The 25,937-nt window shown below is 50.0% G+C and overlaps 2 protein-coding genes across 6 annotated transcripts; both read right to left on the reverse strand.

Annotated features, from left to right (window-relative positions):
• Positions 1-209: 209 nt before the first annotated feature.
• On the reverse strand, positions 210-19,485 carry PTPN22 (protein tyrosine phosphatase non-receptor type 22). Of its 5 annotated transcripts, XM_042800126.1 has the most exons (22): positions 19,321-19,485; positions 16,385-16,465; positions 15,381-15,489; positions 14,456-14,532; positions 12,979-13,074; positions 12,533-12,571; positions 12,152-12,223; positions 11,998-12,057; positions 11,411-11,553; positions 10,850-10,916; positions 9,924-10,001; positions 9,288-9,380; positions 7,795-7,871; positions 6,205-6,965; positions 5,123-5,233; positions 4,846-4,976; positions 4,296-4,323; positions 3,807-3,887; positions 3,410-3,513; positions 2,760-2,790; positions 2,003-2,080; positions 210-1,342 (listed from the first exon to the last, which is right to left on the reverse strand). In XM_042800126.1, the coding sequence occupies exons 1-22, from the start codon at positions 19,405-19,407 to the stop codon at positions 1,278-1,280; spliced, it is 2,469 nt and encodes an 822-aa protein (XP_042656060.1). In that variant the 5' UTR covers positions 19,408-19,485; the 3' UTR covers positions 210-1,277. The 5 variants fall into 5 exon arrangements, with proteins under 5 accessions (XP_042656060.1, XP_042656062.1, XP_042656059.1 ...); XM_042800128.1 differs by lacking the exon at positions 16,385-16,465 and having other exon boundaries at positions 5,123-5,206; XM_042800125.1 differs by lacking the exon at positions 210-1,342 and having other exon boundaries at positions 2,008-2,790; positions 12,152-12,220.
• Positions 19,486-20,827: 1,342 nt separating this feature from the next.
• Positions 20,828-25,366, reverse strand: BCL2L15 (BCL2 like 15). The gene is made up of 4 exons (XM_009962906.3): positions 24,970-25,366; positions 22,494-22,636; positions 21,532-21,747; positions 20,828-21,015 (listed from the first exon to the last, which is right to left on the reverse strand). The coding sequence occupies exons 1-4, from the start codon at positions 25,073-25,075 to the stop codon at positions 20,998-21,000; spliced, it is 483 nt and encodes a 160-aa protein (XP_009961208.3). The 5' UTR covers positions 25,076-25,366; the 3' UTR covers positions 20,828-20,997.
• Positions 25,367-25,937: the final 571 nt, after the last annotated feature.

The raw sequence follows: 25,937 nt of genomic DNA on the forward strand, positions 1-25,937 counted from the left end.
TATTTTTACGGCGTTTCCCGCACGTCGTGAGGCGCTCCGTCGCGGAGCTGCACGAGCGCAGAACGTGGCGCGTGGCCGGCGGCCATTTGGCCGCGGCGGGGGTCGAGGCGGTGCGACATGGCGGCGGGGCGCGCGCTGCCCCCCACAGCTGCACCCGGCCGCGGGCGGGCGGCTTTGAGGCAGCTCAGAAATACTCGCAACAGGAATATAAATTAGGTAACGTGTTTTTATTGGTTCCTGCTGTTGAGATAGCAAGTGACTTTGGTGAAAGACAAGGCAGGCTGCTGCTCTGTTAGCAGCAAAAACTGGCTTCAAACCAGCTCGAGTATTCTAGTAGTGGTCAGTAGATTTCTCTCTCGACCAAATTCTGCTTTGTTTTTCTCTCTCCAGAGGAAAGTAATCATATCAAGCAGTTCTCAACCCCCACAGGATATAAATAGCAGTGGAATCCAGAGAGGAATCTCTAAAATCTCTTCTTTGGAGATAATCCACATGAAATTTTGTGCTGGAGAGTCACATGTACATAAAAACCAGAACTAGTTTCAAAATACAGTATCTCGCTGTGGTGGTGGTTTGTTTTTGGTTTTGTTTTCCAGATAGGGCAGTTGGGTCAGCTCCTTACGCAGTCTGTGACACTAGCTTAGTTTCTATATGATAAATCAGTACCTTAGTCTTCCTGACCAAAAATGTAGACAAATTACCTGATTTGCTCAGATGAAAACTTAAAGAATTATTTCTAAAATATGAGATGATAGTTCTCTTTCAGTCCAAGTAATGTAAACATTTAAGAAAGTGCAGGTCTATACTTATGGTAGACCTACACATGCAAGTGAGGTTGTGCAGATGCCGTGTCTGCACGATCCAGAGTCCTGCTCTGCTTCTGTCTGCTCCGCTGGCCTTCCATATCATCCAGTAGTCCTTGCTGGATCCTATCACCAGGTTCCACAGCTTTGTTTCAGAAAGCTCAAATCCATCTTTTTTTAGTGAATGTTCCAAAACACAGCTAAAATGTATCCCTTCTTCAGATAAAATATCTATTCCCAGTTTTAGTTTCCATCCTGCTGTAAATTAACTGAAAGTGCTTAGCTGCTGGTGATTTTATTTTCTTCTTCTTTACTTTAAAACTTTAGTTGAAGAATGTGCAAGTAGTGCCTGAGTTGCAAATACCATGCAGCACTTCTGATGTATTTATTTTGATGGAAACCTTACTGGGATGAGCATTCAAGGCGTATCGGAAGGACTTCACAAATCTGTAACACCAGATCTGTAAAACATATCTAAATATTCCATGCTGGTGGTGGATTTCTCGGTCCTTTAGGTTTTGAAAATCGATTTGTAAAGCCTAGGAAGAAATTATTTTTTTTTAATGCAACAAATTCTGAATGTTAGAGATTGTGATTATGTAATTCCTTAAGATATTACGGTATTTGAAAATACATGTAATTTCAGTCCGTTCCCAAAATTTAAGATAACGGTAGACTTAAAGCAACATCCTGTAGTTGTAAATCAGCTGGTTCAAAAACAGTCTATCAATGTGTCTACCTGACAAATGCTGTCATTATAGCATGCATATCATGATAACTAGATTTTATACGTAATCTAATACATGACTACTCTAGTAGAAGAATTTAAAATGGAAACCATGCTATTTCCCCTCAGCTGTATTCTACAACATAAGGCAGCAGCCTAGAGGCAGTGTTACACCTTTGTCTTTGTCTTCCGCCTTCTCTGTTGGCACATAAAGGCTTTGAGGTACAGGAGAGCCAAATGCACACTTCCGACTTCACACACTGAGAAACATTTGTCAGAGTAGGTTTGGAGGTTTGTGTTTTCCATCCTCACCTGTTCTTTAAATAGTTCCTGAATAAAGTTGTTAAATGTGTAAAAAATAATAAGCATTATTTGTCATGTTTGTAATTTGTTAGCATTCAGCCTGCTCCCTGCATTTAGACTTTCAAAAAACAGATACTTCCGACACGGAAACACAAAAAGAAAAACATACCAAAGTTAAGGAAAGACCTCAAATGGTTTGAAGGGGGAGATTCTGATGGTTTCGTCAGTGAAGATGGACTACAGATGCCTAGAAATAAAAAATTAGACTGAAGCAGTTAGTCACTATGTTAATTCCCTGAAGAGCTGGACTCAGCCACACCTACGGGAGAACACGTCCTGCCACATGCATGGTGACGCCAGGCACGGGTGCTATTTCAGCACAAGAAAAAGGTGAAGTCCTTGCCACACAGTTTTAATGACATTTGCTTATAGCAGGGAGCGAGTGTACTACTGCAGCACAATTAGCAGTCCTATTTTCAAGATAAGCATTTTAATTTTAGATCAAAGGGAACTTAATGACGAACTCCTTATTTATGCTCCAAATAGACTGGGCAGAATCCAGGGTGGGGCTTACATTCCTCACAGCACCCCTGTCCCCCATTTTTAGAGTATTTGTCCCACAACACTGGCTTGAATGACCTGAATAATTTGGTAATTTGGGCACACTGGAGATGTCCCCAGGTACCCAAAGGGCATTACAAGGGCACCACGGCATCCTTATGACACTCCTAAAACCACTATTACTATCCAGATGAGGTGGTGCTTGTCTAGCCAGCGCAGCTCTGTGTGTCCTACTCCAAAGTAGGCAGACATGCACTGTGTTTCACTTTTGACAAGTTCAGGTTCCTGAAAATTCAATCCCACGTATTTCTTTATATACTTGCTTAAAGCCATCAGGAAGATGCACGTTAGCCTGAAGGACTTACTCTTTCTCACATTTTTCAATATTTTCAAGCTCTGTAGAGAAGGAAAAAAAAAAAAAAATTGGTTGGAAAAAAGTATAGCCAGCAGTAAATCAGTTACTATGATAAAAGGAATTCACTGACAGACATACATGTATGAGAAGTATCGTGCCTAGCAGCTGAGACAAATGCAGACTTCTGCCATTCACTTCCTCTCCAGTTTTTTTCTAGCCAACCCGAATGCCTCCAGATTGTATTATTCTTACTGTTTGACTCAAGTGCTTTTCCACTCAACCATAACATCCCGACAGACAATTGCTCATGGGGATAATTAACTAGGGCCACAAAAGGAGACTGGTGATGAGTAGAGTCTGTCCTACACAGGAATTCAGACTCCACTCGAGCAACTTTTTCCAAGAGGAACTGGCACGTCAGGTGGACGGAGTGGGGAGGCAGGGCTCTGTCACTGATCCTAGTGCAGACGGGTTTGTTTGCAGTTCTGCAATTGAGTACTTGTATTAGTCTTGTTTCCTTGCCCTAAATATGAGTGGTCTCAAAGCAGACAACTTTCACAAGGTTAGCAGTCAGGAAGTAGCAACAGGTGTAGCTAGAATGATCTCTTCTTCTCACCCCCTCCATTTTCAGGAGCTTTTGTTTTGTCTTGTTTCTTTTACCTTGCTTCTCCTGAAGCATTTCGTAGGCTCTTTTGACGATGTTTCAGAAGCATTGTTGTCCACGCCCAGAGGACTCGTAGAATTTCCTGCAGCAGGCTGCAGACCTGGGAACACACATCAGAACATTTTCAGTGTTCATTGAACAATCCTGCTTTTTTTCTAAATACTTGGTTGTTGCTTTTCATTTCCTCTAATGCAGCAGTTCTAGAAATTTCCAACAGGCCCCCTAGTTGTGTTTACTTTCTTTATATCTACTGAACATTCCTGCAGTTAAGTCCTGAAGCACTACCATTGGCAATTCTTCAAACAGGTGGGCCACAACCTCTTCAGCTGTCTACAGGTTTAGGTGTAAGTACAAAATCTCAGTTACATGCTGAGAAAATAACTCATTGCTTACTTGCTGCATCAGCAAGAACAAATGACTCCGGGGTTCTTTCAGGAAGCGGGGGAGGAGAGCTAGAGCGATCCCGAGTTGTCTCTAAGAAAGCAAAGATAAAAGAGTTGGTTACCTAGCTATAAAAATATATATTTATCAGTTCACTGAGAGGTCCACAGCACCCTAACCAGCGTATGTCAATAGTCTCAAAGGACGCACACAACATGTAGCAAAAGATGTGACAACCCTCAGCCTGAGGAGGCTGCAAGGAACGCCGTCACGTACAAGGTGAGGCAGGAGCTGGTTAGGAAATACAAAACTACCAGTTTATTTGGTTGCAGAAGTGTCCAGTTCGGTTTAGAACTATTTGGTTGCAGAACATATAGCAACACAAAATTTCAGCTGGACTGAGCAGAGATCCTGAAGACATTTACTGAATATGGTAAAGCAGCTACAGTAAAAAGCAGACCTTATTTCCAAAGATAGTTTATCCCAGCGTTAAACTGATACCTGTTTGTGGGCTCCGAAGCTTCACACTCTGGAAACGAAAAATAAGGAAGGTATTTGAATTTTCCACGACCAAATGTCATTCTTGTGAACACAAGCAAGCCAGAGAAGAAAAGGAAATGATGTTACATGCTAACAGCCTCCTACACACACCCCCATGTAATGGGAAATAGACTTACACCTTATTGTTTCACTTTACAAATCTATAATTGAACTATGGGATGACCAAGAGATGCCTAAATTTTGTTCACTCCTGCCTGTTCCACAGGGCAGTGTGAACCTCAGCGGACCACTAACTTCCTGTCTTCGTTATCCTCTAAAAGAGGGACAATATTTTTACTACCTTGTATGGGATTTAGGACCCCAAAAAATAATCTTTGGAATCAGGTAGGTGCTGATGGGGAGCCTGAATAAGACCACATCTTCCTGAACCCAGAAATCATTTATGGAAGGTACACAGTGCCAAAACTAGAGTCTTTCTCACAGAAGGAAATGTGATAAGGAAATTGGCATAGTGGTAGTGCCAGAGAAGAAATAAAAGCCACTTACTTACCTTACTTGGTCTCAGTCTCACTAAGTCATTAAACACCTCTGAGTGAGACTCACCACTCCACTCCAAAGAGATTCCGATCTTTGTATTTCTGGCTGGAGGCTGAAAATCAGAAGTGGCCAGAGGAAATTGTCCTAGAAACAGTTGAACACAAGAGAGGTCATTTCTCATCCCAGGCGGCCAGAGCAAAGGCACTGCTGGATAGATACTACGAAACCACACAAACATGGGAAGAGCCCTCCGAGAGCTTCTCGGGCCCTGCTTTGGTAAATGCACTTACCAGATTCACTGGCCACGATAAAGGACTCGGGGGTTCTCTCGGGCAGGGGCGGAGGCTCGTCATCATCTGGCTGTGGCAGGGTGGCTAACTGGGGAGTCCTGGGCAGGTTACCTGCGCGGCACAACACAGCAGGAGAACTGCAGACCTTTGTAGAGACTCGGAGCCGACTGCTCTTGCCCAGCCGTGCACCAGAGATGATGGTTAAACACCTCTAAACTGCAGTTAAACATCCCAATAGTCCTCAGCACCAATTCACCTGCTGCTAGCTACGTGGCCCCAAGGGCAGACTTCCAGCAGTGTGGGCAGCAGAATTCCCGTTGTACAGGGGACGAGCGTACCCCCAGCAGGCAGCTGAGCCCACAGCTGCCAGACTGTGGCCGCTTGCCTTGCGCTGCAAGCCCCGTAACTTCCCGAGTCTCTAGCATCTAGGTAATGAGCACACTTCTGTGACACTGAATGCTGAAGGGCCTGAGCAGGACAAAGCTGAGCACATACCAAAGCTGCAGACAACAGGAAATGTCCAACTGGGCCGGGACTGACCAGACCAAAGAATAATTCTACCTTCTTCATATGGCAGGTGATGGTCTTAAGGCTACAGATCTGGGCAAAACACTGATGTTGACAACCCGTTTCTTTCAGCCTCAGTGGGATGCCAGCATCCCCCTGAACGACACTGCGGGAGGGAGTGGGTTTTGACCTGGAAACTGGATCATCACAGAAAACCATTTCTGGGAGCTTTCTGATGGTCCTTGGAGCACCCTGTTTTGAGAACTGCTCAGCACCAATCCCTGCCTTCCTGTGACAGCCATACGGAGGTGACACAGTAGTCCAGAGCAGCTGTGTAACACGAAACCCAAACCCATGCTGTTCTAAAAATGTTGTTTATTTTTATGGGAAAATTTTAAGGCAGGATGAAACGGGTGCAAGGATGAAAGCGGTTGCTCCCTCAGCTCCGGCGGGAGCACAGTCCCGCGGAGCAGCTACAGCCCTGCCTGAGCACCAGGAGACGACCCTCGCCGCTCCCTCCAGCACGCCGCAGCCCAGCGACCGAGCCCCGCTTGTCGCAGAGCTGCACCACTTACTCGGGGAGGAGATCCTCTCGTCGTTCAGCAGGGGAGCGTGGTGGGACACAGGCCTGGGTGGTGGGGAGCCGGCCGCGGCGGGCTGCCGGGGGGCACTGGCAGCGCAGGAAGGGAGAAGCGCATCCTGCCCCTCCGCAAAGCACTCGGCAAACACCGGGGACACAGGGTCATCTGGGGAGAGTGAAGAGAAGTAGGGGTCTTCTGCTGAGCAGAAGTAAGGGTAAGGACATTGCCCACGGCTCCTGCGGCTTGGGGGGCTGTCCGCTTCCTGGCTCAAGTGGTTCAGCTCAACAGGGGGAAATCCCTCCTGCTCCTTCACCTGAAAGCTTGAGTAACAGGCACTTGGCAACTGTGAACTCAAAACAGGCTTTGCATCCCCTCCACCCCATTCCCAGCCTTCTTCCTGCTGCACCAGCACAAAAGGGGTCGATGCAGTCCGTGCCAGCGGTGCTCTGCCACGAGCCCCTCTCCTGCCTGCTCCCCTCGCGTCCTGGTGCAGAAGCAGCTGCTCAGGAGAGATGCTGTTGAACTCCAAACTGCGGTGTTTCTGAAGGGCGTCCCCAGCATCCCACTTCTCAGCAGCAGCTGCCTTCCTGCAGCTGATGAAGCTCAAAGTGCCAAAGGAGATGGCCTGTCTGATGGGAGGGACTCCGCGTCCAGAGCTGTCGTGTGCTCCCGTGGCAGACAACGATGTCAGGGACGGTTTGCTTTGTACCACCGGAGGAAGACACCGATGCACATCCTGTTCCGCTTGCTCTGAGCTGCAATAAAGTGCCGTGATGTGAAGTCAAAGCCATTTAGTACTCAGAAATATCCCTGTTAGCCTACTGACCAGGCCCCACAGCATTGCTCTTAAGAGCCGATGCAGGAATATAGAGCTGGGCTCAGCCTCAAGCAAGGAGCACAGGGAAGGACTGTGCATGCTGGTGCCCCGTTTGAACACCATTAAATGGTGAACAGAGGAAACCCCTTTATGCAGGTAGACTACAGCCGCAGTGCAGAATGTACCAAGAAGGAAAATTATTTACTGAAAGCAGACACTGCAAACCAAAACATGCCCACAGAAAGATCCCACCGCCCTCTGAAGCTGCCCGTGTTGGGCTGTTGGCACTCCTGCAGGAGGAGGCACTGGGGTGGCACTGGGGTGGACGGAAGGGGCGACTGGTCGGGGGCACCCGCGGGGTGCAGGGCTCCAGGCAGGGAGCTGAGGTGAGCCAGCACTGGGGTGTCTCCACACACGTGAGCCTTTTCTTACACTGCCCTGGGACGTGTTTCCAGTTCATATGTGAAACACTGTGTGAGCACAACATGAAACAGACCCAAGGGCAGAAGAGGGTGATGGATAACAGCACCCAGGGAAGAGGCTGAGACTCAGTCTCAGACACACATCAGCAAGAGGAGCAGGACTTATGTTGGGAACAAATGTGAGAGTCGAAGTGGGACTCAAGGGAGGCTGCCAACCCTGCTGACAAAGGAAATGCTACGTCCAACAGAACTGTGTCACAAAGCACACAGTAAAAATGCATCTTCCTGAAATCGTATGGGTGACTGAAAATACTAACCCAAGGGGTACTTGTGCTATGGCCTTACCACGTTAGTAATCTCAGAGAATAAATATCTTCCACTGGAGTCAGAAGTGGTTTAGCTACAGGATGTCTTGTTTGTACCTAGTGAAAGAAAATGTTAGAAAACAAGAGCGAGGAGGAAGAATGCAAAGGACACAAACATGCTATTTCAGGAGTTGGAATTTGTGCTAACTACTTTTAAGTATTAATGCAGTTTGGAAATGACAAACATCGACTTGAAAACACCAAGTTGGGGCTGAGAACTGCGGACAGGACCTCCTGAACAGCAATTCCGGTCAGCATCTTTTTGAAATGAAAGTACAGTGAGCTGTACAACCATCCAGCTGCTCCAAACACCTGCAAAACAGGCTGCGCAGACAACGCTGCCTCCGGGAGCCCGCGTGGGCCTTCAGCCCGGCAAGCCGGGCGCTGGTTCCATTTGTGACACTTCAGCACATGGCCATCCCCCACGCTCTGCAGAAATGCTTTCAGAGGGCAGCGAGGTTTAGGAGGGCGAGAGGTTTGGTCAGGAGCAACAAAATCGCATCCGGACGTGAACCGTTTTCTGCATTTTGTGTCAACCTACTCTCGCATCTCCTTTGCTTACAGACTGTCCACAGCACATAGAAACTGGCACTTTCCAACTCTTTTCTCGCTTGGCTCTGGCTTGGAACAGCCTGCAAATCCCGTGGCAAAACTGGGGCACAGGTGCCATCACAGAATCCTGTTGCCAATTCTTTAGACAAAAGCTTCTAACAAAATAAGCTAACTGGATAGCCTTTCAGCCTTTACCGAAGAATGGCAATGTGTTTACTTCAGCCAGATGGCAAACAGCTACACAGGGAAGGCAAGGTTCATGCCAGCAGTCACAGAAAAACAACAAGAGCAGAGAAAAGCTTAACCATGGATGTTTTCAATGTTCCTGTTTATATGCAACTTCATACCCAGACCACCTCGGTTTTCCTCAGAGGTGTATCAGATTTGAAAGACTTTGACATGTTTTTTCACAAGACATTTTAGCCTACTCTCTCCCACAGACAGGCTGTAATGCTGATTACCTCACAAGAATACCACCATTTTGCAGACTAATACTTTCAGCGTACCGCCTTGTGCACCCAAGCTTCCCAACCAAGACTGAGCATCACTCTGTTGTTTGCAGGCACTCATGTTGCCCTGGCACATCCACATGGAAATCAGCTGCTACTGTAGAAAGTTGGTACTTTTCTATTCACTCATTACATTAAACAATTACAAAAGTATACAGAAAAAGGTTTGGAGGCCAAAGAAAATTTAGCTCTCACTTGGGGCCAAATCCTGTGATAAGCACTGCATGTTCAGGGAAACAGCTGGATTCTCATGGATTAACTTGAGAAGAGGCTCAGTTTGGGCACCAAGGGTAGCTGGAAATGTGGGGATTCATTCCAGCTCTGCAGAGGAGGCCTCTGCAGCAGGAACCTAGGTTAGAGCTGGCGTGCCCGAGGCTGCAAGAGGCACTGTGTTTATCCTGGGGACTTTTACCTGTGAAGCAGCAGAATCTTCCTGAGCATCGAGTGCTTTAATCTGCCTTTTGAAGAGCTCAATCACCGCGTCATAAACGAGCTCATACTGCTCCTGCATTCCAGACAAATAAGAGAGACATGAGAGCCAGTGCCTGCAGCACCTGTAAATGGTCTCCTGTTACCCAAATCAAGCATCAGCCCCTGAGAGAAGCTGCCACTTTCCAGTCCATTGGCAGGGTAAATTCTCAGAAGAGGTAGAAGCCACAACTTTCAAAGGGTTCAGACTGAAGCATTTAGGGGTTTTTTGGGTGCACAAACAACGCTGTTCTGCATTGAGCTTCCCCTTCAGTCTATCTCAGCTGAGAAGAGTTCCCACTTCATTTCCTGGACGATCCCTTATTTCACAGTGTAAGCGTTCAATAAATCAGAAAGCAAGCACTAAGCTATTCCAGCTGTCTACAAGGAAATGGTCAGCTACCAAATTAATTTCTGCAAAAACATTCTTCTGTTCAGAAAAGGGACCTTACAGAACATTGACATGTCCTAGTTCCCAGCAGCACAACCGCTCTGTGCTTCCTTACTGCAAACCCTCCTGGGGGAAAGCTGAAGTCCCAGCACGGAGAGTATAACAGTTGGCGAAATTTCCCAGAGGTACCTTGGTCTGCACGATGGAAGGCCTCTGAGTGCGCATTTCCTGGATCAGACTGAAGATACTGAAGTTCACTGGAACAATCTTGCAAGACAGAAAAAAGACAAAAAATTACAGACAGGTCTAATTCCAAGCAACTTCCAAGTCATGATGCAGTTTAGAGCAGTGTCCAAAATTCAGGCCTGCGATTGCAAGAATTTTCAACAAAGGACCTGCTTAAAGTGCTGGGTTTTATTATGAATCAGCTTGCCTCCTCCCTCCTATCTTGCGTGCCACAGCAAATACCCTTTTTATAACAGCATTGGTAGCAGCTGTGAATAGCACAAAAGACGAGACACTGATTTCCCAGATCAATGGGTTCAGGGTTGCTGTGGCACGGAAAGCAGACACTCCTCTGAGTCCCAGCAACCTGCTGCAAGGCTAGGGATTACTTCACATACATTGCTATTGAAGAGTCAGAGTAAAGCAAGGTGTTAGTTTGGAAACGCTGGACTTCTGGTGCCTAAGTGTGGAGGGACAAATATAGACAGCAAAGTCATATTGAAGACCGAAGGGCAGCGCAGAGCCAGGCTCGGCGGTCTGCAGGTCCTGCCAGAGGGAGCAGGGGGAGGGAGGATTCATCCCCGTCGGTGCAAGCGCCGGGGGCTTTTCGCATCGGGATGGGGAGGGGAGCCGTGGCCATGGGCAGCGCACGGATGATGCCCAGCCCAAAGAGAGGGGAGCAGCACAAACTGGGGATGGGGTATCAGCGGTTTGGCCACCATCGTCCTCCAGTCAGGCTGCAGGGAGCTCCCACGCATGGCGGTCAGCTGGAACACGCCTGCGAGCAGTCGGGGGCGGAAGGGAGAGTGCGGGGGCAGCGAGGTGGGGGAGAGACGCAGCGCTGCTGCGGGCAGGCGCCGGCTGGAGACGCAGACGGGGCTGACACTCACTCCGTCCTTCAGCAGCTTCTGGGTGTAGTCGATGGCGCAGATGACTCCTGTTCTCCCGCAGCCAGCACTGCAACGACAGGCACAGCAGGGTTGCTAGCAGAGGATGGCCATGCTGTATTTTCTGACGAGGTTATTTGAAAAAGATCCACAGCCTCCCGTGGGCCTCCCCTCCCGCAATGGGGAGGGTGCAGACCCGCACGACGGCCCTGCTGCGGCTGCACCCGCCCCACGCGAGGCTCGAGCTGCCCCCAGCTCTGCTGCCGGCTGGAAGGCTCATCCCGTGCTCCTGCGAGCAGCTCGGTCCCGGTGGTGACCGGCCCACGCTGGACATGCCCAGGGTTGGTGGTCTCTTAACTTCACCTGGTGTCGCTGGCCTGCTGCTACCCCCCCTCCTCCCCGCAGCCGGCCGTGCTGCCTGTCCCCGGAGGACACCTTTGCCTCAGGACTTGCTGCGAGAGGAGCGTGGCCGCAGGCTCGTGCCGCTGCCAGCCCTGCTGCGGCCGCCCGGGCAGCGGGGGCCGGGGGCCACCAGCCCTCCCCGGCGGTGGCCGGGTCACCCACCTGCAGTGGATGCAGACGGGGATGCTGTCGTCTGGCTGGTAGCAGCGAATCTCGCCGATGAGCTCCAGGATGGGGTCGATGGACGAGGGGACGTCGTGGTCCGGCCAGTTTTTGTAGTGGAACTGGTGGACGGTGCGGGTTCCCTGCAAGAGGAGAAGGGCGCGGGCAGGGGGCCGTGCCCCCGGGGGGGTGCTGCTGCGGGTCCCACGGGTGCAGGCTGGGACGTCGGCACGGCAAGGGGAAGCCGGCGTGCTGCAGACACCCCGGTTCCCGCCCGCATCGCCAGGCCAAGGCCAGAGGTGCCGTTTGCCGCTGGTTTTGCTATAAAAGCAGCATTGCTGCGTTATGACGTTCTTGGCCTCCCACTTACCCGGGGTCTGACTTGCCATGACTGACAAAGAGTTTCAGAAATTGAGGTTTAAGTTAATTAATTTTTTACCTTCTTTGTTCCTTCAGCTACTGTCAAATCTAAAATAGCAGGCTGAGGATTGTAAAATTTTCTGCACAAAGTGTGCCATATTTTAATATATTATTTATATAAAAAAGCTAGCCAAGATGCATTTCCTGCCTTGACCTTTCTTACTTACCTCATTCAGGGTCACCTTTAAAGTTCTAATCACATACTCATTCTTCTTCTCTTCAGCTTCCTGCAGAACAAGAAGTCAGAGTCACACTTTCTGTGGGTGACGTGAGTTTCCAGCACACGTGATGTGGCACGGTGCTGGCGGCAGCTGTACTCACACAGGCGATGGAGAAAGGACCACACTGCAGGGGAGAGCCATCCGCCTCTGCCCAGTACCGCTCGCATTTCTTCTGTTGCGAGAAGCAAGACGCGTTTGGTTATCCCCCCAGCCCACCCGCCCTGCCTCCTGTCCCGCTTCAGGCGGGGAGGAGGCCCAGCTCCAGCCTCCCCTTCCCTGGAGCCCCCATTGCTGGGCTTCCCCTTCCAAAGAGGTTAGCTACACTACTGGAAAGGGCTTAAGAATTTGCAAATGGAGACTCAGGAAACAGCTCTTATCAAACAGAAACTCACTGTCACTAATGCGATTTAGTAAAAATCTGCATCTCTCCACCCTGCCCTGGCACTGTCACAGCAGAGGCCATCTCTGACACGTTACTCACCTTTCCCATTTCAAACTCCATACAAGCCATGACCACAATCTGCAAAAGGAAGGTTCATTAGAAAAGTCTGAACACAAGTTTCTTATCCAGGCAGCAAACTCAAACTCATCGCTTGGGGGTACTGATCAGCAATGAGGAAGTTCTGCGGGCTGCCGGGCAAATCGGACTCGGGACATCACCCCCAGCCTGGGCGCGGGGACCTCTCCCTCTGAGCGCCCGAAGGCACAGGGAGCCACGAGCAGACTCCTGGCGCAGCACGAGTGTGGAGGAGGCTCACGGGAAGGATGCAGGTCACACACAACTTGTGGAGTAAAAACCTCCCTCTGTCTGCTTGTGGAGTAAAACACTCTCTCTGTCTGCTTAGTCAAAAAGGACTTCTGGCTGGCTGTACGGACAACTTTTCTTTTTAAAGCAAAAAAAGAAAGGCATATAAATCTGCACCTTACCAGGACTTCATACTCCCAAATCATCCTCCAAAAGTCAATGACAGTAGTGGGGAGAGGACCCTGGGTTGCAATGTATGCTCTTGGCCCATAGACGCCCTAAAACAGCATTCAAATCAGACATGGAGACATCTTTGCATAGTTCACTAGCAGAAATAAAGTCATTCCTCTTTCTGAATCTCATGTCTATTCAGTGAGCCCATTAAGGATTTAGAAAGGCTTTTCTATAGTCAAATTTTAGGCACCTACATTAAATTAAACAACTGGAAACCAATGGTGTGCAAACCTCCCAAAGGCAGACCCAAGCCAGGGAGCTGGGCTTGAGGCGAGATCTGCTCCCAGAGACCAGCTCTCGCAGCGCATTTGGGAGCTCGGAGGTGATGGTGCAGCAGCCAACCCAGCTCTGCAGAGTGCAGCTCAGCACTTCTGTGGCTGTTGGCCAGAGAAAGAGCTGCGGCCCCCTTGTGAAGGTCTGCTCTGCAGAGGGGTCACACAGAGCTCAGTCACTACGGTGGAGAACAACGGAAAGCTTCTATCTATCTGTCTGTCTGTCTGTCTGTCTATCTATCTATCTATCTATCTATCTATCTATCTATCTATCTGTCTATCTGTCTGTCTATCTGTCTATCTGTCTATCTGTCTATCTATCTGTCTATCTATCTATCTATCTATCTATCTATCTATCTATCTATCTATCTATCTATCTGTCTGTCTATCTGTCTATCTGTCTATCTGTCTATCTGTCTGTCTATCTGTCTATCTGTCTATCTATCTATCTATCTATCTATCTATCTATCTATCTATCTATCTATCTATCTATCTATCTATCTACCTACCTACCTACCTGTCTGTCTATCTATCTATCTACCTACCTATCTGTCTATCTGTCTATCTGTCTATCTATCTATCATCTGTCTATCTATCTATCTATCTATCTATCTATCTATCTATCTGTCTGTCTGTCTGTCTGTCTGTCTGTCTGTCTACCTATCAATCAATCCATCAGAGAAGGGTCATGAGCCCAGGAGAGTCCCGGAGCAGGTGGAGCTCCTGATGGAGAGCCAGCCCGCGCTGGCCCCCCCGTTGCCCAGCGCCGCGGCGGGTCCCCGCTCTGCTGCACTGCAAGGCTTCCTGCCTGCACACTGCTCTCAGCGAGGCCGTTCTGGCCGCAGGCAGTTTTGCACCACTGTCACCCACCAAAGGCAGTAACGCCGACAAGGAAGCCGGGGCTGGGAGCCACAGACTGTTCCACCGCCCGCCCCAACACGAGCACACTGGTGCCTCTGTGGTGCAAGAGGCGTTTTTGAAGGGCTCACGTATTGCAAACTTCTTTGCATCAGTTATCCTGGAGCACAGCCCAGGAACTACCGGGCAGTCCCCTCACTCACCACAGCCACAGGACCTGCTCCTCCCGGCACAACTCAACCAGGCAGCACTACAAACACCTCTGCATGGCAAAACGCCGTGAAAGAAGCAATACCTTGATGAAGTTGGCATTGATGTAATGAGAATCTGCATCTGATGTGATCAGGGACAACTCCACTCTGCTGTGGTCAACTGCAGGCACAAAAGCAGAAGGAACGGCAGTTACCGTTTGTCTTTCATGGTGGTTGAGCTCCTCAGACTGCAGCACAAGGTGCTTTGGAGGAGCACATACATCAGAGAGCTCATCCCAGAGCAGATGAGCTGTGCAAGCAGCTAATGCCCCCCCTGCACCTACCGACAGCCCTGCACAGAATCGCCATCGCCTCCATGCGAGCAGGAGGCGGGCAAGCTCCCTTCCCCGCAGTGGTGAGAGCCCAGGCAAGAGCTGCAGATGCTGCCCCCCCCCAGTGCAACGCCGGTCTCCTCCGGCCATGGAGCGAGTCAAGCCTGGAGTCACCCTGCATGTTATCTTACAGGCTCAAATGAGGTCTGTGGGTTTAGATTTTTTTTTTTTTTTCTCAAGCTAGAATAGATAAAAGGGGCAATCTGTCCTCATCCTAGCACAGAATCTTCTTTGGAGACTGCTGCACCAAGCCAGGACAAGCCACAACAGCTTTTAACTGTCGTCTGCTTTGTACATCATGGAAATGTCTTTGTCCAAAGCCATTCCCTACAAAGCCTTGGAAAACAAGTGGTTGCAATAGCACCCAGAAAGCTTGCAAGGATAATCATTAGAGGATGTGTTTCCTAATGAATAGAAGTTCTGTCTGTAGAAAATACATGCCAAAGTCTTCCAAAGCATGCACGGCAACACTCAGAGATAAAGCCTTAAATCTGAACAGCAGAATTCAAAGCTAACTGACAGCCAGAGGTATGCTCGCATGCAAGCAACCGTGGAGGCAGATGCTGGAGGATGAGAACAGACTCGAACTAGAAAAAAACAAAAGGCTGAATAGGAACATTTGCCATTTCCAACCTACAGGGTAAGATGTCCTTGTATCTGTTCTTCTTTATGTTCTCTGGTTGCTCAGATGCTGCTGTAGGATAGATTTTATCCAATCTGTATTTTGTTGACTGCCTTTTCAGCTTCTGTGATAAAAGAATGGAACAAATTACAGATGTGCTACATACAGCACACTACTAGAGAGTACAAGTGAAGGTCTCTAGGGGTCAGGTTCACTACCACAAAGCAAGGTCTGCACCATTAATTCTTTCCTGAGTGGCTTTTCTCAAGGTACTCAGAGCAAGAATAGAGATAGCAGCCACCTGAGAGCCCCACCACAGGCTTCTGAGGAATGGAAAGTGTGTGCTGAGGTAATGCCCACACAAGGCACAGGCACGTAGGCTTCTGAAGTGACATGATGCATTTATACAGCACATAAAAACATCACCCTCACAAATAAGTGAGACACAGGGGAATCACTCGCAGTATAAATGGCACCCAGATAAGAGGAGTAACAATGTTAAACCACTTTTAACAAACTGTATCAGAAAAGACGGATAAGCCAATTGATTTTTCTCCCTTTGGTAAAGATGCGCCCATCTGTAGCTGCAAACGGCAGTGCTCAAGCCACTAAAGGAGCACAAGCACTTGGAGCAAAGTAGTTACATGCACTGATGGAAGAGAAAGGAGAAGAAATCCTAGGATAGACCCTTAGGCGTATGAGTCTCTCATCTCTTTCATTTCCAGGATAAAGCTGCAGCAGAGAGACTCCTGGAGAGTTAAAGTATCTTTTTCCTGCCAAAGCACAGAATTTTATTTCACTGACATCAGCTTCTAAATGACACACACTGTTCGTTACCCTGAACTTCGAAAGCACCATTCTTGCTGTATTTTTTCTCGAATATTTTTTCCTCTACCTAACCTTCTTGCCAACAAGGGGTGCTTTTGATTGAAAACAAAAGGACATTTCTCTCATCAGTGTTCCTATGGTTTGACACTGCGAAGGACAAGTCTCCCTTTCCCACCACCCTGCAGCCATACCTTCACAGCCCCTCTTCTGGACATCACTGCCGGGGGCCCAGAGAATCGGGCTGACACGGGAGAGCCCTCAGGGTCGTGTGCCTGTAGGAAAGGAAGGTGTGCCGGGGCGAAGGGAAGGGGCGGGGGGCACGCCTGAGCTGCAAGGTGAGAGGGTTTCTCCTGCCTGGTGTGACCCGCCTGAGCTGCTGGCAGGAGATGGGGACAGTGGCTCACGAGGCAGGGAAAACCAGCCCCCTGGTCTCGGGGTCACCAAACGAAAATAGCATCGTGGCCGAAGGGGTTAGTGCCAAGGGGGCGGCAGTTCCTGCTGCTGGGACTGGCAAAGCCCTCCCCGGCGTGCTCGAGGGCTCGGAGGCTGCAGCCCTGGCACAACAGCACGTGAGCAGGAATTGCAGGAGTCCTGACGGTTTCAGGGCCCTGATTTTTGGGTGCTCACCGTAAATCACTTCGAGAGTCAGCTCACCAGTGACCTTCCCACGGGCGCTCCTAAGCATCTGTGTTTCAGCTCTCCCAAAAGTTCACATCCAGTTTTGAGAATCCTGTCCCCCCGTCCTTCCTTGCTGCAGACCCAGCAAATTAGCAGCTGCAGGAGGGCTGCAAAGCTCCCCTTGACTCCACCCTGCTCTAGACAAGCACCCACTAAGACACAGCACCCTCCAGGGCCGGCATGCACTGAGCTCCAGAATGATGATATTTGCAAAAAGCCACATCAGGAGCTGGAGGGCTTTGTAGCTTGTACGTACTTGACCAAGCCAAGCAGCCCCTTGGCAATACTGCAGATAAAAGGTGTACACAGCAACATGTATCTCATCTCCACAGTATTTCTGTGCAGATACTCCAATTCAGATCCAAGCCAGAGTTGCCATTTTTTAACATTAAACCGCAATTTTTAACCTGTAAATTCTGCTGCTCTCCAGCTACAGTACCGCAGAGGTCACATCTCACTGACTTGGATGGAAAGAGTCAGGGAGAAGGTGCAGGAGGCCCAGGACAGCCCACGTGACCAGTTTCTATTAATCAAGAACATGAGGACAGGCACAGTGTGATAGAAGTTGTGGGAGCAGGATGTTTTTTGTAGACTACATGTCCCTGTAACCTTCTGAGCTCTTCTGGTGTTGGTCACCTCCTCCCCTTGCCTCCTTCCAACTCCAACTTCCAGGGTAAGCTTTCTTGGAAGGGGCATCACTTAGTACTGAAGCCAGTCTTGTAGCTGAGGTTCTGAATCACCTTACTTTTCTGTCCCTACATAAACTGACATTAAACTGCTCGGGAAATGTCTGCATATGAGAAAGCGAGCGAGAGCAGTGAGGATCAAACTCTGGCTGTGAGACGGCACAAACAGAAAAAGGGGACTTAAACAAAAAACCCTGTCATTTACAGTAGGAACACCACAATTTTCATGTAAAAATGCTTGTTCACACAAAACGAGGAGAGGCATCGGGATGGAGAAAAAGCATCGAATATTTCTACGAAGTTTGGAACTGCAAGCTGTCACAGTTGCCTGTTAAGGCTTCTGCACTGGCAAAAGTGGCCAGCAACTCAGCCATTCTGGGAAGGTCTCTTCCCAGTAAAAGAGGAATCGCAGCCTTGACCACTTCTACCTGCCATTTTGGTCAGAAAATTAACCGTACGCTTGGCTGCTAGAACTAGCCCATGCACCAGTGCCTCGCACGGCGCAGCAGTGAGCGGGGGAAATTCAGCAGCCTCTGACAGCACCTTGTTCCATGGAACAACAGACTGTCACTACAGGCTCAGATTAATCACTTCCCTCCAGCCCAGACACCTGGAAACAAAACACTAAGCTTTTCCCAAGTGTTTGAAGTGCCAGTCTTCACTGGTATGACAAAGCAGGGCTGGATCTCATGGGGGCTCCTAAGCAACCCCTGCACCTTCCCCAGAGACCACCGCCCGATGCAACCCCTGTCCAGGGGGTAGCTCGGGGCCGCTGCTCATCCTGGTGTCGGAGACATCTCAGATCTTGCAGATGTACCGGTTTTATCCTTTCCTGTGTCTGCTGAAGCTGGGCAATGTCTTTGCTTCTCAGAGCAGCCCAGACAGCCTGCCAGAGCAGCGTTCCTCCAGCTGACACATCAACAGCCATCGCCAGCCACCAGCTTTAACTGTGAGACAGGGGGCTGCCATCTCAGACTCACCCCTGCCACCCAAACAAGTAAAAAGATGGAAAGCTCGCAGATCGGGGCACTGCACGGATCTCAACCAGCCAGATGCTACAGAACACGGCGGGAATTGAGAGCCATCAGTGCTTTTGGCGAGTTTCGCCTTGAGGGAGCAAGAAATGGATTGCCAGGAGGGGCCAGAAGCGCCGCTGGCCCGGGAGCACACGCACCAGCCCTCCCGCCGGAGCCAGCGCAGCGCCGGGGGCTGGAGGGGCGGCCCGGCCCCCCCCAGGTCACCGTCCCCTCCCGCCCCGGCCGAGGAGCCCGGTGTCAATGAGGGGGGCGACAGGCCGGAGTGCACCGGGCATTTCTCGAGGGGTGCAGGGCGGGGGGGTCCTACTGAAAAGAGGAGCAGCTGTGCCAAGCAGCAACCAGAGATCCCTGACAGAGCACGTGCCACAGATGTAACAGGCTGCAGGGGGGAGAGGGGGCAGTGGCTCCGTGCTCCTCACGGTACCCCCACTCGTATTGCCAGGCGAAGCGAAACTGTGTCTTGTCGAATGCATTCGCAAAGTAGAAAACAGGAAGCACTCGGGTAATTATTTAAAAAGCAAACAGTTTTAGTTTTAATGCAAACTATTAAATTACTCTTCTATCTTTACATCCCTTTTACCCCAGTTAACTCTTGTGTCTCTTTCTGACGTAAAATTCATATAAAATCTTATTGCCACATGGAAATCACGTCTCCGTTTGAGAAGTGACTGCGCGGTACCCTTTAAAATCCGCTGAAGCACAGAGCTGTGCCTTAAGCGAACTTACCAAAAACTCGTCTACAAACTCTTCCCGGTTGAGCTTCTTGCCTTGGGCCCTTTCCAGGTTCTGCTGCAGAATCTCCCTTTGGTCCATGCTGCCGGAGACCGAGCGTGACTGGCCTGCCGAACCTGGGAACGGACATGTCAAGTGCGTGCCGCAGCGGAAAGCACCAGCCCGGAGAGCTCTCGCGGCAGGCTGTGGTTTACTGACTTCATCACAAGTCCTGAAGGAAATTAGTACGTAACAGATATTGTGGTCAAATAACAAAACAAAACACACAACCTGGGGCCCCAGCGCCTCCTTTTAAAACCGCGGGCAGCAGGGACAGGCGGCACCGAGCTGCCCGGTCCTCGCGGCTGCTCCCGCGTGCGCTGTGCCACAAGGGCAGATCGATTTTGGGGGCCAGAGCTGAGCCCCCCGGGATCTGACTGCCTGCGGCACCGTGTCCCACCGTCACACAGCTGGGGGGGTGGGCACAGGGGGGTGGGCACAGGGGGGCAGCCGCCCGGCACCCCCAGCTGCGCGTCGCTGCCAGGCTGGGGGCAAGGCTGCAGGCTCAGAATATGCTGCGACTAGAAGAGCCCCTAAAACAGCGTGCAAAACCCAGTTCCTCTTCACACTTATAACTTAGCCTGTTTTCCACGTTAACTGCAAAATATTTTGGAAGAATACTTCAGGCAGATGCTGAGCACCTGAACCTGGCTTGCACGTGTTACTCCCCTGAACTGCACAACCGCTTCTGAACAGAGAAAACCTAGCAACATGCTTCAGGTCAGTTCTTCCAGCCACAATTCCCCACATCTGGTAGCTTGTGCCAGAAGAAAGGGTCAAATCTGACTCCAGTAGACTGTGGAAATCAAATTAATTATGCCAGCCTAATTCACCTCACTCACTCTCAGTAACACTTACAGGTACTCTAAAAAACCCCATTGGACAAAGTGGAGGTCATTCTAAAGTGGGAAGGAGATGCTGAGAGCAAAATTCTCAAAGGCCATCCATTTTCTCTACTTGCAGAAGTGGGGAAACTAAACTAAACAAAACAAAAAACAACCACCCCCCAAAACCAAAAAAGGTATGGGAATCACAACCTTGGTCTTTCCAATATCTCCCATCTGGCACAAAGTCTTCAGACTAGCTGTACCAACTCTGTTTCTCTTTCTGATTGTAACTAGAGCCATTAAATGGATTCCCCTTCTGTGTTTTCTTGCAGATGGGGTACAGAATAACTATAAGATTCCCATATCCAGTTGCTGAAAGGCAAAGGGCTGCTGATCACTCTGAAGGAGCCATCATTCTTAGTTTACAATAATGTGAAATGTTAATTTTTCAAAAATAAGCCTTTGAATCACCTGAGAGGAACTGGGAGGTCTTTAAAATAACTAATGGAAACATGTTTTAAAAGAAATATTCACCTGATGAGTCTCTGGCACTAAGCACAAACATAGAAACCTTGAATAAGACTGAAGCCCACTTTTACGGTTAAATTTAAGAGAAATACAAATAGAAAAAACAATAACATCAAACATTTAATAATTTTTGTTTGTAGTGATACAGAATCTCTTTTACACAATGCTTAAGCGTAGAGTTCTTCATGAAGTCTCTGGAAGAAGTAAAACAGCATTTCTCCTGGTTAAGTCAATGAAAAGCTGAGCTTCACCTTCTGGAAAGCAGCATAGCCCTTTCTCAGTTGTCCAAGTTCTCCTGAAAACCAACAAAAAACCCCGTGTGTATATGTTTTAGAGAAAGAATTCAAGCAGGTTGAAGGAACTGGCAGGAAGAGAAGGGTGTGGGATGGAGGGACGAGCGAGCTGCCTCCCACTGCGACCCTCTCCCAGACCGCTTGCGCCCCTTCCCCCGGTAGAACGCACCGAGTGGGGTCTGTGAGGCTGCGTGAGCGGGACGGCGCTTTTGGCCCAGCCCATCCCGCGTTATTTTGATTCTCATCTAAGAGAGCAAGCTGAGCTCCCAAGATACTGAGATCAGGAATTAAACACTGAGACAGAGAAGCAGGTGGGAAGTTTGATGGTGGCTCCAGCAAGAGTTCACTGAGGTGTTTAGCAAAGCCGTGCTCCCACGGCAGAATTAGCTGGTGCGCACGTGGGGGGGACGCGCTGGGTGTCAGTGACCAGCCGAGCAGGGCGGGTGGGAGAGGTGACAGACACAAAGGAAGAGCCATAAATGCCCAGGCAAATGTCACCACAACCTTCACACCCTTACCCATCCGCCACAGGCCTCAATGTAGTTTCTCACTTGAGAATTTCCATTAATCATTGTTATGAGTTGGTTGGGATGCACCTTAGCTGGGACTTTCTTAGCAACATGTATCATCAATTTCACCGAAATACAGAGAAAAGCTCGCTCATAGCCCAGCTCGGGGTTCTGGTCACTCCACCTCCTGATGAGAAAGTCGACGGCAGCTGAAAACTTCTCCATCTGCAAACATCGAGAGGTCAGTTTGAACTTTTTTTTAAATGACAGCGCGATAAGTAATTCTTGGCTCAAAAGCCAACGTTCAGTCAAATTCCTACATTTGCTTTTTCTACCCGTGACCAGAGCAGGAGACCCCACGGCTTCCTGGTGACCCCCGTTCAGCGTGGGCTGCTCAAGGCAGGGCTCTGCTTCACTGTGGCTCGTGCAGACTGCGGTCGCAGGACTGGGGAGGACAGCCCAGTCTGACCAGAACCACGACGGACCTGAGGCCAGAGCTGCCGGCAGCACTCGGCCAGAAGCGTGCTGGCCCACGAGCTCCGGCCGCAGCGCGGGCTGGAGCCAGATCCCGCAGCAGGCTGGAGAACACGCTCTGCTCCGCTCACCACAGTCTTCCTCCTTTCCCCCCCGCACACCAGCTGCCCCCACCAACGCCGGAATGCGGAGCGTCTCCCGCAATGATAGGCTGGCCCGGGCAGCTCCGCGGCTTCTGGGGTTACAAAAAGCTGCTCCTTTGGAAGAGAGGAGGAGAAAAGGCAGCTCCCCGCTCCTTGCCCGACTCCTGTCCCGGTAGCTGGCGTGCTGCCTGCGACACAGAAGCGAAGGGGGGGGGGGGTATCGTGCCCCCTCCCCGCAGCCCCCCTGCCTCCCGCCGCGTACGCTGCACCGCTCCCCAGGCTTCTCCCGTTCTCAGGCATGAGGCGACACGAGGCTGGCCTGCAGAGCCAGGCAGGACAAGGCGAGCATTTTACCTTTCCCTTGAGCACTTCAGCAAGAGCCTCCGAGGAAACCCTTTCAAAATCCATGTTGCACTGGTCCCCCATCCGCCGCAGGCGACTGGCGATCACGACTGGGTCAAAACTGGTTGGAGGCTGTGCCGCGGACTGCACCAGCTCTAGAGCAGAGAGCAGGACAAGGGCTTTCAGCATAATGCACTCAAGACCAAGGAAGAGAACCCCCCCGGCAGCCCAGCCTCCTTAGCTGCCCCCAGCATCCAAAACGCTGCTCTCGGCGGGTGCTGTGGCGGTTACTGCCTCGAGCACTCGGAGGTTAACGCAGGACAGACCTCCGACCCGACACATTAGGAAATGGAAAACCAAAGTCCCTGAGAAATATCATGCAGCCATTCAAGTATTCATTGATTTACAGGGACCAAGGGGCTCCGTACCATGGGTTTGTCCAGGTCACTTTCCTCCCACCTTGGTTGCTTCATGCTCAAGTCTCAGTTCATCCCCCCTCCTGATTCTCCAAGGGCACCCCAAGGCCCCTCTTTCACCCTTCCAGGCTCTGGCAGCTCCTTCCTCCCAGGCTGCCAGAACCAAGCAAGGAAGGTGTGCTGCTTTTGGCTGGGATAGAGCTAATTTTCTTCACAGTAGCCAGAATGAGGCTACGTTTTGAATTTGTGCTGAAAACAGTGCTGCTAATACAGGGATGTTTTCATTAGAAATGAACTCTTAAGAATTATGGTAACAAAATTAACTCTCTCCCATCTGAAACCAGGACAATACCCACCCCTTATTCTATATCACTTACGTCATGCCCAGGTCCCACACTTTCCAGTACATCCCAATTAATCACCAGCACCTTCCTTGTTTCATAATATATACACACAGATATCGTTCCCGCAGTTTACGGGCCACCCCTATAAAGTGTCTGTTGAGTTCATTTAGTTCATGACTTTGGGCTCCGGCTGTCGCAAGTCTGTGTGGGCAGGAGGGATGGTGTGAAGTCTGCTCAGTCAGCAGCACAGGACCGGGCTGCGGTGCGGGCGGGCGGGCGACGTCGAGCGCAGCAGGATGAGGGTCGGTGGCGTTGGATGGTTGCGTGCTGAAGTCAGCTCTGGTTCTATCACTGCCGTGCTTCGCTCGGTTTTATCAAAGTAAAGCTCAGAGGAGCTGGAGAACATCCCACCTCTCTCCTCTGACTGCGGTGGCACAGCGGCATGGATCAGATGGCAAAGTCCTGCCCGTGTTCGCCCTGCATTTCGAGTCTGCAGATCACCACATGCAGTCTTCAGAGAACTTTGATATTATACTCAAGGTCTCTTCTGAGCAAGTGCAAATTGCAACATTTCAAAGTCTCACAGTGACCCAAATTGAGGAAGGTTTTCACAAAGGAGTAAAAGGCACACTTCACAAACTTCAAGTATGTAAAACCGTAAGAACTTCTCAGCTAACCTACTTAAAGGGTGGGGGGGGGGGTGGGGAGGAGCTTGTCAGTTAAAGCACTTTTGCTTTAAAGTATCCTGAGGGGGGAAAAACCATTTTTTTTTCCTGAATATTACTAAAACAAGATTCAGCCAGAAGGAACTGACTGACACTCAGAGTCTCAGCAAAACCATTTCCACGTTTGACAAAGTCATAAGGAACTGAAAGCAGGATCTTTCGACAGAAAGTGGTGGGTGACTTTATCTGGCGGCATCGCTTCCTGATCCAACCCCCCTCCCTCATCCAGCGGCGAATTCCAGCTCAGCTCCTCTGGTTCAGGTGCCCGCTCGGTGCCCACAGCCTGGGGCAGAAGCCCGCGGCCCCGGGGCGGTTTCACAGTGCTCAGGACAGCAGAGACAGAGGCACAAATGTCTCATCCAGGAGAGGGGAACCAGCAGTATGCTAATGGAAACTTGTTCTTTAGGCAAAATGGCAAACTTCCAGGAAGCTTTTGAGAAATGGAATTTGCTTTTTGCTTGCTATCTGGTGTTAGCAAGATCCCAGTGTCTCTTAGGACGTTTTAAGTAGTTTGTTGCCATGAAAATAATGGGAAAAGCAACATGAATACAGGTGAAATTCTGAGTTTCTTGCAGCATTGTCCAGCAAACCTAAGCAGCCAAAATGATATTGGGAGTTTGGGAAGCAAAGACCACATTCTGTCTTACACGTTAAAGCAACTGTTTTTATCGAATGAGCGGTACGAGCTTTCTTTTCGACGATGACAGCTAAAACTCGTCCCAGGCTGCTGGTCTGGAGCAGGGCCGGGCGTGCGGGGCACAGCGGCCGGCAGCACCTTCCCCCGGCCCCGCCAAGGCAGGCTGCAGCTTCGGGCTCCCCCGCATTCAAACTCTGCTTTTCTCTGGCTTTTCCCCCAAACCAGAGACGGCTTGGAATCCTCACAAGCCTGCGTGTCAGGAAACCCAACAACCCCAAGCTACGGCCGCCTTTAAGTGTTCAGTCGAAATGCTCCTCCACCACCTGCAGCAGCAAAACCCATTTTTCCTCCCACAAGAGCCCTCACCTCCCGAGTCTGTCTCCAGGCTCCGGCAGACGCTCTCATCTTCCCCCAGGAGGTCGGAGAACAAGGCTTCCACAACGCAGGCGGTCTGCTCCTCGAAGGTGGCCATCGCAGCCCGTCGCCCCGCGGCCGCTGCTCCTTCCAGGTGAGCTTTGACTCTGGATTTTGGCTTCCTTTTCCCAGAGCTGCACAGGTTCTTCCGAGAAGAGCATGACCCCAAACTCCTCCCCGGGACAGCACGGTATGCCAATATTTGCTCTCAACTGTTGTCATTCAAGCTATGGGTGTGGTTTAGTTTCAAAATGTCATGTCTGTTAAGAACAACTGAAATAAAAGTTATCAAAGGCTGCTGACCTCTTCACTCATCGAGAAACAGGACTGGATAAAAAGCTGGAAGCTCCAAGTCACACCCCAGACAAAGACTAGACTTGGTGTAGCCACAGTGGAGTAACCGATAGCTTGCCAACATGCTGTCAGCTATTTTTTTCTGAAAACCGCATGCCAATGCTCCAGTGCAGCTCTCCATAAGGACGGGAATAGTGTATGCATAAAGGCGCTGGAAACTGCTAATAGGAGCCCTGCTGCAGCTGACTTCTTATCTACCTTTGAATTCACCTGTAGGTCGCTCACCTGTTACAGTAATTTGGCATATGAGACTGAAATTAATTATTGCACAATTGCTCCTTAAAGCCCTGCTTCAAGAAAGTCGAGAAAAGCCCCGTCTGACACAGAGGCAGGAGCTGGACTGCAGTTCTGTTTGGACCCACAGCCGTGATCAGATGACTCCATCCCCAAACTTCAGAGCTGAACAAACAAAAACTCCAGAAAACAGCCAGGAATGTTTCACATTTTTATTAGGAAAATCAGAAATAAAATCTAAAACCTGTTGTTTAACAGTGACAGCAGTGTTTCAGTGAAGTGCATGGAAGGGATATTGCAATTTAAAGGTACAATAGTCATTAAAAGAAATT

Source organism: Tyto alba, unplaced genomic scaffold, assembly GCF_018691265.1.
Source record: "Tyto alba isolate M040663 unplaced genomic scaffold, T.alba_DEE_v4.0 Super-Scaffold_30, whole genome shotgun sequence".
Classification (NCBI taxonomy): domain Eukaryota; kingdom Metazoa; phylum Chordata; class Aves; order Strigiformes; family Tytonidae; genus Tyto; species Tyto alba.